The following is a 12,292-nucleotide window of genomic DNA, read 5'->3' as shown; positions in this document are numbered from 1 at the left end:
AGAACTGACTTCTGCAGCGAGCCCCACCGCAGAACTGACTTCTGCAGAGAGCCCCACCACAGAGTTCATTGTCACATCGCACAAGCCCAGTGCCAAAGCCACCTCTGTCCACTGGCTGGTGACCACAGAGACCCTCGCCACCGAGTCCAGGGCTGCCTCACAGCACCCCAGTGCAGGCACAGTCACAACAGACTGGAGCCCCAGCAGTGCCTCGAGTTCTGCTACAGAGAACCCCACCACAGGGGATGTGGCTAGCACAGAGAACCCTCTGACCAAGAAAGCCACTAGTGACAGGAGCCCCAGAACAGAGTCTGTCTGCAACCTTCAGATCAGGCCTGTCCCTCCTAAAGGGACCACCGGGGAAGCCCTGAAGATCATATGCGAGGCAGAGTGCGGTGAGAATGTTACCATCAGGTGGCTGAAAACCCCTGTGGTGCTCTCTCAGTACCAGGAGGAGGCGTCTGAGGGCAAATCCACCCTGACTGTTGACCGTGTAGGTCTCGACCACCAAGGGATCTATGAGTGCATCATGCTGAGCAGGAGACTCCAGGTGGCGAGACTCCACATCGCTGTGTCTGCTGGTGAGTGGCTGCCAAGGGCTTTGCATTCAGGAGTGGTTGGTCCCTGTGGGGAGGTGCAAGCCAGCCCAGGGAGGAGGCGGCGTCCCAGTGATCATGTTTGTTTCCTTCCCCGATCTGTACTCCCAAAGGTAACAACAGAACAGAAACTACAGTTTATGGTCAGCATAACCCTCCAACCAAAACCAGTGGGATGGGGAGAGGCAGAGTGCATGTGTTCAAGGGCCAAGCATCACGCATGGGTCTTAGCCACACGCTTTTCTTGGTTGTTGAACACTACAGTGAATAATGGCCGGGGAAAGTTGCTGGGTTGACAGCCCTGAAATTCCATCCACAGGCACCAGTACAACACGGGCAGCGGCAGTGCAAGCTTCCCTGCCCACGTGCCTTAACTCGGGGCTGGAGGGATCAATCTCTAGGCAGGAGCCTGTTAGCCTATACAGCCCATTAAACCCTCTCTGCCGAGGCTGCTGATCAGTGCCACTGGCCCTGGGGGCCCGTGGGATGTGACAATGCAGCTGTTGGTGGCTGGCTGGAGAACCACCCGCTGGTGTCAAAGGACGCTTAAGACACCGGGACCCAGGCTGGGATATTTATACTTGCCGATTGTTGAGACCAAGCCCTGCTAAGGGCTCAACCACAGCAACTGACAATTTCTCGTGTCTCTTCTTTGCAGCTATCTTCAGCACCGACTCCGCCATCGTGGTCGGGACGGCAAGCTCTCTCCTGGGCCTGATAGTGACAGCATTTGCGTCACATCGCCTGTGGCGACGACTCCACCCACCGGGCATGAAGAGCCCTAAGGGGAACAGCGTTTAGGTGCCTGTGGCCCCATCGTGACTCGTTTTGAACATTCATCCTCTTTCCACTGACCAGCTTGCCCGTTGTTCTGGAAAGCTTGGTATTCGAGCCAGCCAGGCCCCTCGGACTGCACCTGGCCAGAGACGGGAGTGGAGGAGCTGCCTGATGCTTGGGCCGCTGCTGGGAGAGCTGGGTAAATGGTCAAGCTGGAAGCTGCCCAGCAGAGCTGAGCAGACCTTTGGGTTGACCAGTCTCTTTCCTTTCCTCCACTTCACTCCTTAGCATCATGGTTTCCTCTGGTTTCAAGTGCAGTGGGAGCATTTTGCTCCAAAGTCCAGGCAGGTGCTGAGACTTGGATCCTACAGACACACCTGTGGGACTCAGACAAGAGCTTCCCAATGGAGATGAACAGGTCACAGGTGTCAGGGTACGGCAGTTTCTAAACCAGACCAATGGATTTTCCCTTCACGGTATATTGAAAACTCTCTCCTTGCTTGAGGCTTCCGGCTGAGGAGATGCCAGTAATATTTCCTGTAGGAGTGGTTTGAAATCCCTGATCCTTTCTGGATTCGCCACGGTTGTTTTCATGGTGGCTTATTTCAGAACTCTCTGGGGTCATGGTTGCTCCTGTTTTTGTTCCCAAGTATGTTGGGTATTTCCAGTGCGGGTGGGGAAGAGAAGATGGGCGGGGGGGGGGGGGGGGGGGGTGGAATTCCAGGTGCATTGAGGGCTGGCTAGGGAGGGACTAGGTGAGACTATGCTCAGACTTAGCCCCTTGGACCTGAGTGGAGACTTTAAGCAAATGCATAACAGTGACGAACTATCAATGTGACACTCTGTACTGCTCATACAGCTCCATCTCCAGGCCCTGGGTTTCTTTGCGCTGATACTCTGCAGCCCCACACCCTCTCCCTCCGAGACAGGGTTGCAACGCCTTCTGGAGAGGACTGTGGGGCAGCTGCCTGGTTTCCTTCCACGCTGAGATCGTACATGCACCAGCCCCATCTCAGAGATGGGATGGAAACTCAAGTCACTTCATCTCTGTATTTAAAACATCCTAAGAAACCCCTCCCACCTGCTGTAATCTATCAAACCAGGCTGCTTGTAAATAACCTGTATTGAATGTTGAGAACGCAGTAGACCTGCGGTGTATACGGAGTTTCTGTTGTATAGTGAGAACTGTTGCTCTAATAAAGAGTTGTTTTTACATATTCCCTGTAGTGGTTTCCTTGGCAAGTATCACTTCTCTATACCCTGGCCCTACGGTTTGCCTGCAGCAGCAGGGCCATGGGTATGCTTGTATTCCACACAGCAGGCAGCTGGGGGCAGGGAGGGCACCTAGCTTCTCGCAGAATAGCCCCACTGAGTATATTCCTGGGGGCATTTTGACTTCAGCCAGGTATAATGGGTGTCATCAGAATTTGCAAGAGGCCCCGCATTGCAACTTGCTGATTAGATGCTGACTTGAGGGCTCTAAAACAGAATACCTGGTTCTCGTGGCTGAAGCAGAGGCATGCCTCCCTTGATCCTAGAGAGAGATAGGAATCCCAGAAATACCTTACCGAGAAAAAACAGCTCTCCCGGAGTCCAAAAACCAGAACTACGCCACCCGTGCTCCACCCACTCCCGGCCTCTCCCAGCAGCCGTTGGTCTCAGTTCCTTACGACACAGCAGCAGGTCTCTCAACACTAGCTCACATGTAACCATCTCGGCAAGGAAATCCCCACAGCTGGCTCCTGGGCTGCCATTTGTGGCCTCTGGGGAAACACTGCTGTTCTGCACTTGGGATCCTGCTTCCTGAGCTCAAGCCTGGTCAGGGCACGGGAAGCAATGCCACCTTTAGCAAGGGCAGAGATAAAGGAGCAATCAGAAACCAGACCATTTAGTCCGAATCAGTCAATAGGTGCTTTAGCAAAGCACTCCCCTCCTCCTGCCCAGCAGGGTGAAACAGCCCTGGGCCTAGTAGGGTCAGTACTCCCACATTCGTACTCCTGCAGGTGGCCTAGTGTTTGTGCTCAGCCAGGGATGACTGGCCGAAGCAGCTGCCAAGTGAGGAGGTGAGTCTGGCCTTCTCCCTGCAGGGAAAGCTGTGGTGTTGTATGAAGCCCAGTAGGTCACCTTGGGGAAGCAGGGAGAGCACAGAAAGCCCAGCTGGGTCATTGGCCATGGCAGAGTTGGTCCAGTTTCTCCTTGCAGCTGCAGCACTCAGAGCTGTCATTCTCAGGCTACCTGCCAGACATGTGGCGGCTGGGGCCAGAACTGCAGAAAGCTGCTCCCATCCCTGGCGAGGTTAGGTGCAGGTTGGGGACACAGGAGAAAGGGACAAGATCCCTTTGTGAAGAACTTGCCTACAGCCCATCTCAATGAAAGTTCCCCATAGTGGAGGAAAAGTAACAGCTTGGGCCTTGCGTGTCTGGAATTAAGCACTCAATTCCTGCCTGTTCCTTGTGCAGAGAACTCCTCTCTCTGGACCCAGCTCTTGGAAAACTACCATTGCTCTGCGGCAACTTCTCTGCGTGTGTCGGAAGTTAATGTCCCAGCGAGGGCGGGTGGAGTCTCCTTCCACTCTCTGACCTCCCCGCTCCACTGAACAAATACCAGATTCAGCACTGGTCAGGAACCTGCCACCTGCAACAACCACACCGCCCCATTTAACGAAAAGGAGATCTCCTGCATATCCAGCTGGAAGGGGATATTAATGCAGCAGAATACAGTTATCCCTGTTGGAATGAAAGCTAGAATACTGGGGTTAACAAAGGCCTCACAGCTTGTGTACTCAGCAACCAGAATGGGTGCAGTTAAAAAAAACCAAAAAGATCCCTAGCGCTCTGTAGTCCCTCTGATTGTGAGCTGTAGCAGCGCAGTGCACTCCAGCGCTGCAGTGGGGAAGTGCTCTTGCCTCCTAAAATCAGCACCAGTTCCTGCGTGTTACCTAAAGGTCTCCCCTCCAAACACTGACCTGGCCCAGGCCTGCGTAGCACGAGAGCAGGCGAAGTCCTAGCTAAGGTGGAAAGACTGCAGGCTACTGCCATGTTCCCCGTTATTAGCAGCCAAGGTTTGTTGCTTTGAGTTCAGAATGTACAAGCAAAAAAAAACTTTATTTAAAAACAAAACACAAATCCCTGCACGTACAAAGGGCCCCTCCTCCGGCTCCTGCAGAAAACGCTGTTTTAAAGCCGCAACCAAGGGCAGCCTCAAGTTTGGTAACAGGCTTCTTGTTAAAGCAGAGCCTGCCTGCTGCAGGCACGTCTCATGGGCACTGCCACTTACCCATTTTGCTGTCACAGAGCAGATTCAAGGGCAACACCATCCAGTTGCCAGCTGCTCCATTTAAGTTTTCTTTAGATACGAGGAGACTTTTGATCCCTGCCCGCTGGGAGGGAGACTGATCAGAGATGGTTGCTGTGCTGCTGTTTCAAGTGACCAGCGCTGGACAATGAAATCTTTACTCAGAGAACAGGTAGCAGGAAAGCTTCCCTAGCACCAGCCTCCCAGCTCCACTTCTCACAGGCAGAGGGCAGCTCACTCAACCCGTGGCATGTTGTGGGGCAGTCTCTGTGTGATCCATTTGGAACTGGACTATGACTATTGCACAGTTATAACTGGCACTGTTGCCCTGAGCAGCTGAGCTGAAAGGCCAGTGTTCTGTCAATCATGACTGTGGCTGAAATGTCCCATGCCTTCTGGGAACCCACTGCCAGACTGAAGACTGTTTAAACCAAAGCTACAAACTTCAGGGTTTAAAGAGGTAACACCCCACATTTCTACCATGATTAATGGAGGGATGGCTACACCACTGGAAGGGCAATCCAATTGTGGCGTACGCTGCTTCCATGGGGGAGTTTCCTTCCCTGACCTCAGTCCTTTTGGTGAAGCCAAAAAGCCCCTTTGTCTCTGCGCTGATGCAATTTGGTTCAGAGCAGTGCTTTTGGTTCCAGAAGAGTGGACCAAGTCCTAACTCTGGCATCTAAATGCACATCTGTGCTTACAAGTCAGGCCCCTGTGCTAGCACAGTAGGGCTGCGTTGTAGCTGGCCTCAGACCCCCGCCTTGCTCTAGCTTTGGGTAGGAATCAAGCAATCCTTTCTTCCTTTGATGCTTTTGTTTAAAAACCCCCTTGAGTGGCCCTCACGTCCCTGACGATTTGCAGGCAGAATGAGTTATGCTGGCCCAGTTCTGTAGAACTAACGTTATGAGCTTGTTTATTAGTGAACAGGGGAAAATACTCAGACTTTCAAGTTAAACCCTGTCATTGGGCTGGAGCCATCCCTCCTTGGGAGCTGTGCGTGTTGGGGGAAAAGAGGGAAAGTCTCCAGCGGTTCACGTACACTCCTCCCCTCTCAACTTTGCTCCCCAACCCTTCTTCTGTCAGGAAGTAGAGGTCCAACACCCACACCCTGGAGCATAAAGCATTAGATCAAAGATTCTTGGAGGTGGGGAACCTTCTTTGCTTGCAAGGTCTGCCCATCACTGCAGAACACAGTAAAGTGGAGGAGCTTAACTGAACTACAGTGGCAATCAGATTACAGCGAAAGCCCCTAAGGGACATGGTACAAAATTCCACCCAGAAGGCGCTACTGCCACATTGAGGTAGGTGCATGATAAAAAACATGACATTGACAGGCTCGTGATTTAAAGCAGCCGCAGGCAGTGTTTACGGTAACTGAGTAGCCACAGGAACACTCTTTCCATCAAACAGACTATGCAGCTGCTTCCTGCAAACCATTCTGTTTGGGATCGGTCTTAAGAGTGCATGGAACAATGATAATACGGCTGCATCCAGTCAAAAACAAGCCACCCCCCGGAGGTGGAATGCCGGGCCCTATCAGCCCTTTTTCCCTTCACCCAAACCTCAGATGCACTGGACATATTCCTACAGCATTGAAACCAAGATGAGGGGGAAGGGGAGGGCTAAACAGAGGCAGCAGAAGCAAAGACACCCACTGCAGTTTGTAGTGTAGTGTATGAAAGACCAACTGCATCTGTGGGACAGATGGCAGCATCGCTTAGCAGCGCTCTGCTCAGATCTGAGCCTGGAACACAGAAGATCTCTGTCCTGGATTAAATTGACAAGTGTCACCATCCTGAAGGATGTTTAAGAAGCGAGATCACAAGGGAACCTTTGGTTAGACTGTAAACCAGAGTCCAGCCATCTGATAGCAGCTCCTGCACCAGTACTGCTGCACCGATATCTGTGCACAGCCACTGCCCGCAGCTTCCCATTCAACGGGAAGCATTATAACTGGCATGGCACTTGAGCTGCTCCAAACCCCAGTCTCCTTATCACACATACTCAAGGTTCTGCTTCCCTTCCTTAAGGCCCAGCTTCTGTACTGGGTTTCAGCACATTCCCAGCCTCCGGCAGAGAACGGGCAGACTCCAAGACTGGGGCAGCCTAAGCAAGTTAGACTGATCACAGCTGCATGGAAGCAGGAGCCGGGAACTTGCTCGCTTGCTCCTAGCCATGTACCGTGCGCTGGTGCTTCAGTAGGTTGGATTTGTGGTTAAAGGACTTGGAGCAGCATTTGCAGCGGAACTGCTTCTGGTCCTGGTGAGTTCTCTTGTGCTGCAGGAAGGTGGAGAAGTGGGTGAAGCTCTTGGGGCAGTGCTCGCACTTGAAAGGCCTCTCGCCTGTATGGATGCGCTGATGCTCCTTGACTGAGGCTTCCCATTTGAACCTCTTGCTGCACTGGGAGCACTTGAAAGGCTTCTCCTCAGTGTGGATGCGGAGATGCTTGATGAGGCAGGACGTGCGCTTGAAGCGCTTGGCGCAAACGTCGCACTTGAAGGGCGCCTCGTCCGAATGGACCTTGCTGTGCTTGGCTAGGTCCCCAGCCAGCTTGAAGTGCTTGCCACAGGCATCGCAGCAGTGGGGCCGATTGTCCGAGTGGACCAGGCGATGCTTAATGAGGTCAGCGCAGCGGATGAAGTTCTTCTGGCAGGTCTCACAGTGGTAGGGCCGCTCGCCCGTGTGGATGCGCTGGTGCTCCTGGAAGTTGGAGAGGTGCTTGATGTCCTTCTTGCAGATGTCGCAGCGGTAGAACTCCAGGGGAACAGCCGCACGGCTGAGGAGCCGCTGAGATCGCCTCCGCTTTCTCCTGACTGGGGACTTTGGAGGGCTTTTCCCTGCTTCCATGAGGTTGGAGATCACACCTGACAAAGCAAGGATTTATATAACACTGTATGTGCTTGCTCTGCACTTTACAAAGCATGAAAGAAGGCAAGGTTCCCACCTTGAGGACCTTCCAGTCTAACAGAGGCACTTATGGGGCATCATTTCAGGCTGTTAAAAACTCCAGTGATTAGTGCTAGAGATTTAACGACAGAAGCAGCTTTGAAAGAGGGCACAGGAATAGTGAGATGGTCCAAAGGCAGGAGGCATCATGAAAGAAGGGGAGAGTGGGAGGAAAAAAGGAACAGCTGGGAAAGAGGATGCAGAAAATAGGGAGGAGGAAGTGTGAGCACGTGCTTTATTATTAACCACATGCTGCCCTTTCTCTAGTGCCCTTCCCTCTCACCACACCAGTTAGATAGGTCAGATTACCCCATTATACACATGGGGCAAGGGAGGAAGAGAAATGTCAGTCAGACAGTAACAGCTGGAAAAGCAACTCAGGACTCCTGCTTCCATCACTTGCTCTACCCACTAGGCACAGCCTGTGACAAAGTGGGAATGTTCTTAATGTTTTCTCTGAATACTGTGTGGGTGCCTCAGTTTCCCCTATGCATTTCTTAAGTATCTAGGTGGTGGGATAAGGGTGTGTGATTGTTGCCGAGCCCTAGGCAGGTGAATGGCCGTCAGCCGGTCTCCTAGCAACTGACAGCTTGGGCCCCTCCCCCGCAAGGTGCCAACTGAAGGCTCTGGAGAACAAAGAGATCAGGTGGCCTCCTGGCCCGGGAAAGAGACAAAGGGCAGGGGAGGGGCTGGAGGGAGTCTCAGTTTGGAGCTAGGCGGGGAAATGGAGGGAGGCCCAGCACCGGGGTCTGGGCTCCCCACCCCCAAGATGTACTGACTGAGGGGGGGGTCCTGTTTTCTGTACCTACACGCTCTGCTTGGACTGTGTTCCTGTCGTCTAATAAACCTTCTGTGTTACTGGCTGGCTGAGCGTCCCGGTGCATCGCAGGAAGTGGGGGGCGCAGGGCCCCGACTCCCCCACCCCTCGTGACACGCCCCACCTGGTGGAAGGGCTTCTTCTAGGCGAGCCACATGGCAGGGGGCGGGAAGGAGTAACCTGCACCCTCCCCTCCCTCACGCGCACCCAGCTCCCCCCAGGCCCGCAATGATTAGAGGGATCCAGCCCCCCATTAGCCCAGCCCTGCCCCCCACAGCCCCCGCCGAAGGGGGTTGAACCCAGGCCTGTTACACACACTCCCAAAACGGGGGGGGGGACACCCTAGAACCTCCAGCCCCCGCCCAGAGCACGGGGGGGTCCCGCTCCCCCTCCCCAAGAACACCGGGGTCACCCCTAACCCCCCCAATACAGGACCCGCATTACCTGCGGCCCCCAGGCCCGGAGCAGGAAAGGCACTGCGGAGCTCCTCCCTTTACCTGGCGCTCAACTAGGCGCCTCGGCACACCCCTCCCCCACCCCACTTCCTTAGTGAGGAAAGAGGTCAAAGGGCACCGGATATAGAAACCCAGGTCAGAGGTCAGCGTCCTTGGGTACCGGTTGCTAGGCGCGGGGCAGTTGCCCACACTAGCTATGGTAGCCGAGGTTCTTCCGGGGTGTGGCCGGATGTAGACCCCGGGGGTGCCGGGCCAAGGTTCACCGCAGTCCCAGGGCCATAGGGCCTGAAGGTACCAGGACTAAGATGGAGGCGACCACGCTTCACTGCCCACAGTTAAGATGGCAACCCCCAGCGCGTTCTCTGATTGGCTTAGAATTGAGCAAGATGGCGGCCACCAGCTTCCCTCGCCGGTTGATTGGGTGCAAGATGGCGACCAACGGTCTTCTTCACCCACTGATTGGCTGACAGCAAGTAACATGGCGGACAGACTGTTCCTTACCAGGTGATTGGTAGCCCGCAGTCAAGATGGCGGCAGAGTCGCCTCACTGCCCACAATCAAGATGGCGGCCTGCGAGAAGCGGCGCTCAGCTCCGGCCCCGGCGACTGGGAGCGGGCTCGTGGAGCCGGTTCGGGCGGGAGTTGGAGGCCGGGAGCCGGAGAGCGAGGCCGAGTTCCTGCTCCAAGCCGGGGTGACGTCCATGGTGCGGGAGGCGCTGCTGAAGGTGCTGGAGGCCCGGCCCGAGGAGCCCGTCTCCTTCCTGGCCAGTTACTTCGAAAAGCTGGTGCTGAGCGGCCCCCAGGGCGGTGCTGCCGCGGACCGGCACAGGCAGCAGCAGCGCCTCGTCCGGGCCCTGTGGTACGTGCGCCTGGCCCACCATTCACACAGGTGCGGAGCGTGAGCTGGGTGAAGGGGGTGCGACGCGAGACTACAACTCCCGGCCTGCCTCAAGCCAGGCCCGATTTAACTTTCTCTGGCCCGGCGAGTAGAGCATTCTGGGAGTTGTAGTCTTTGTGAGGCTGCCGCTTTGACGGGTAAGCAATACATGATGGGACTTGGAGTCTTCATGGCTGTATTAATATTGGGCTTTGGTAGTCCCTACAGTCTGCTGAGAGAGCAGGGCCATGGGGGTTTGCAGTGTCTTTAGCCTGCTCATCCTTGACTATTCTGTCCTTTGTGCTACAGCCTTGCACAGCAGGTGTGGGGCAGGCGACTGTTGCTCTGCAAATCAGGTGTGAGAGGAAACTACCCCTGGGCCCAGATCAGCTTAAGTGCTATTCATCTCATCCACGCTGAGGAGTAAGCGAATCTGTGTGCCCTGCTTTACTTTTCCAGAGCACTGGATTAAAGAGGATGGCGCGTTGGCAGATAGTGGGTGTGGGGCTCAATATTATGTGGTATAATTCATCTTGCATGGCAGGAAAATGTGTCCAGAACTGTAGGTGGACTGAACTGTTGCAAGCTTCACCCAGTTGTGTTTTGGTCACAGTTCCTTTAGCTATGGATCTGTACCTTGGAATTCCCCCCTCCCCACCAGCGCCAACCCTGTGTGCTAACAAATTATTTGATTGTGTGTCATGGCAGGACTGCCTTTAACAACAACGTCAGCATGGCTTACGAGTGCCTGAGTGCCAGAGGCAGGAGGAAGAAGCCAGGTGTCAATGGGAGAATCTACAGTGAGTTGCTCAAGAAGATCTGCCAAGATGGGGAAGCCCCTGAAGAGGTTGTTTCTTCTTTGCTGAAGAAGATCCAGTGCCGGGACCATGAGGCGGTGCCTTTTGATGTCTTCCGCTATGGGGTGCTCAGCTGCTTTGTGCTTCTTGAGTTTGTGGCCAAGGCTGATACTTTGTACGACGTACTTGATGATGGTTCTGGCGTGGCGGATAAAAGGGTTTGCCAGGCAGTCCTGGGCACTCTGGAAGATGCTCTTGGAGCCAGCGACTTCTCTGTGCCCATCCGTTACTTGGAGGCCGGCTCCAAGCTGGGACCAGACTGTTTGGCTTTGGCCATGGACAAAGCATTGCTAGAGAGGAAGATTTGCTCCTCCATGAACAGGGAAGACTTTCTAAAGAAAGCCACAGCCCTATTCATTGCAAAAGTAAAGCCCATTGACTGACACTCTCCAGTGGGGACAACACTCCCTGTGTTCTGCTAGGGCTTCAAATGGAGCAGATTATTCTGGGGAAACATCAAATCCTGGGACTTCAGGTGGCCACAGGGGGAGCAAGGCGGGCCTGCCAGTTCCTGTCCTTGCCTGAAGAGCTCTGGATCTACTTGACTAGAGAATGCTTGTCTTAAATTTCCTATTCACCTCCTAACTCCATCCTGAACACCTTAAATGCCAGCCACCTGTAGCATTTGATCTGCTGGCTTGTATATCCACAACTGAGAATCTCCCTTTTTAAAATGCCTGTTTCTTTTCAATAGCTATTGTAAACCTCTGCTTATAGCTCAGGGAACATCCAGGGAAGCCCAGGAATTCCAGGGCAGTGCTAGAAACTAAAACTGAGCCAGTGTGGCCTGAGCACAGGACTGGGAGTTGGGGACTTCTGAGCTGTGGTCCTACTCTGCCACTGATATATTTTGTAACTTTGGGCAAGTCACTTAGGTTCTGTTTTTCCTGTCTATAAAATGGGGGTAATACCTTCCTCAGAGGGTTGTGGTGTGGCATAACAAGTAAATGCAGCACTTGGAGGATCTAAAGTGTTATTTAAGTGTTGTTAAGTAAGTGATGTAATTTTATTAAATAGGTAAGATGACTAATATCTGGCAAGAAATGAGATTTCATCAAAAGCAGAGGCTAGTTCTGATTGGCCAGTGGCTGAATTTCAGAACCCTATATTAGCATTAAACTATTCTGAGTGTTTCATCATATTGCAATTTACTAAACTGCATCCTGTAATCTGGACCCTCAAAAGCAGAGATCATACGTGACTGGTCATCTGTAAAGCAAAACTGTGGTATATTAAAGATTTGCTAGTAAGTTTGGAATTTAAACACCTGATAATGAAGCAAAAACAGGATAAGTTCTAATTCCCTTATGGGCTTAATACATCTTGCGATGTTTACTTCAACTGGCGATGCTGGTTGGACCAGACCTTATTCATTTGTGAGTTTAGATCTATGATTATTCATGCAATGCAATGATTTGTTTTAGAGGACATTAAACTGTTTAAACTTTTAGTTTGGCTGTAAACATCTTTCTTAATTGCATGGTAGCCTTTACTCTCAGCAACGCTGCATTTTATAGCACGCTTTCTGTGAGGATTTCAAAGCACTGGCAGCCCCCTGTGAATTTAAGAAACATCCCCATTTTGTAGAAAGGGGCAGCAGGGGGAGAAATAGAGGAGGAGACTTTGAAAAGAGGCCTCTAATTTGGGGTGCCCATTGTTTAACATCTAGGGCTC

General features: G+C 53.0%; 3 protein-coding genes across 3 annotated transcripts in view; 2 read left to right on the top strand and 1 right to left on the bottom strand.

The window, feature by feature from the left end:
- The window catches only part of MADCAM1 (mucosal vascular addressin cell adhesion molecule 1), a 5,947-nt gene extending 3,898 nt beyond the window's left edge, over nucleotides 1-2,049 (top strand). The window contains exons 4-5 of the mRNA XM_026655062.2: nucleotides 3-581; nucleotides 1,255-2,049. Of these exons, the coding sequence (XP_026510847.1) occupies nucleotides 3-581; nucleotides 1,255-1,397 (722 nt within the window). The 3' untranslated portion in view covers nucleotides 1,398-2,049. The remainder of the gene's footprint in view (nucleotides 1-2; nucleotides 582-1,254) is intronic.
- Nucleotides 2,050-6,836: 4,787 nt separating this feature from the next.
- LOC112123956 (putative zinc finger protein 286B) lies at nucleotides 6,837-8,956 on the bottom strand. Its single transcript, XM_024222514.2, has 2 exons — nucleotides 8,875-8,956; nucleotides 6,837-7,531 (listed from the first exon to the last, which is right to left on the bottom strand). Exon 2 carries the CDS (start codon nucleotides 7,512-7,514, stop codon nucleotides 6,837-6,839), a length of 678 nt encoding a protein of 225 aa, XP_024078282.1. The 5' UTR covers nucleotides 7,515-7,531; nucleotides 8,875-8,956.
- Nucleotides 8,957-9,447: 491 nt separating this feature from the next.
- On the top strand, nucleotides 9,448-12,068 carry TPGS1 (tubulin polyglutamylase complex subunit 1). Its single transcript, XM_024221928.1, has 2 exons — nucleotides 9,448-9,743; nucleotides 10,470-12,068. The coding sequence occupies exons 1-2, from the start codon at nucleotides 9,448-9,450 to the stop codon at nucleotides 10,999-11,001; spliced, it is 828 nt and encodes a 275-aa protein (XP_024077696.1). The 3' UTR covers nucleotides 11,002-12,068.
- Nucleotides 12,069-12,292: the final 224 nt, after the last annotated feature.

The sequence above is a fragment of the Terrapene carolina genome, unplaced genomic scaffold (genome assembly GCF_002925995.2).
Source record: "Terrapene carolina triunguis isolate 2854851 unplaced genomic scaffold, T_m_triunguis-2.0 Scaffold194, whole genome shotgun sequence".
NCBI lineage: Eukaryota > Metazoa > Chordata > Testudines > Emydidae > Terrapene > Terrapene triunguis.
The sequence above is the reverse complement of the archived record's forward strand: the minus strand, read 5'-3'. Positions and strand labels throughout refer to the sequence as shown.

Coding starts and splice junctions, on each gene's coding strand:
- TPGS1 (XM_024221928.1), top strand. CDS start 9,448: ATGGCGGCCTGCGAGAAGCGGCGCTCAGCTCCGGCCCCGGCGACTGGG. Junction 9,744..10,469: donor CGCCTCGTCCGGGCCCTGTG/GTACGTGCGCCT, acceptor GTGTCATGGCAG/GACTGCCTTTAACAACAACG.
- LOC112123956 (XM_024222514.2), bottom strand. CDS start 7,514: ATGGAAGCAGGGAAAAGCCCTCCAAAGTCCCCAGTCAGGAGAAAGCGG.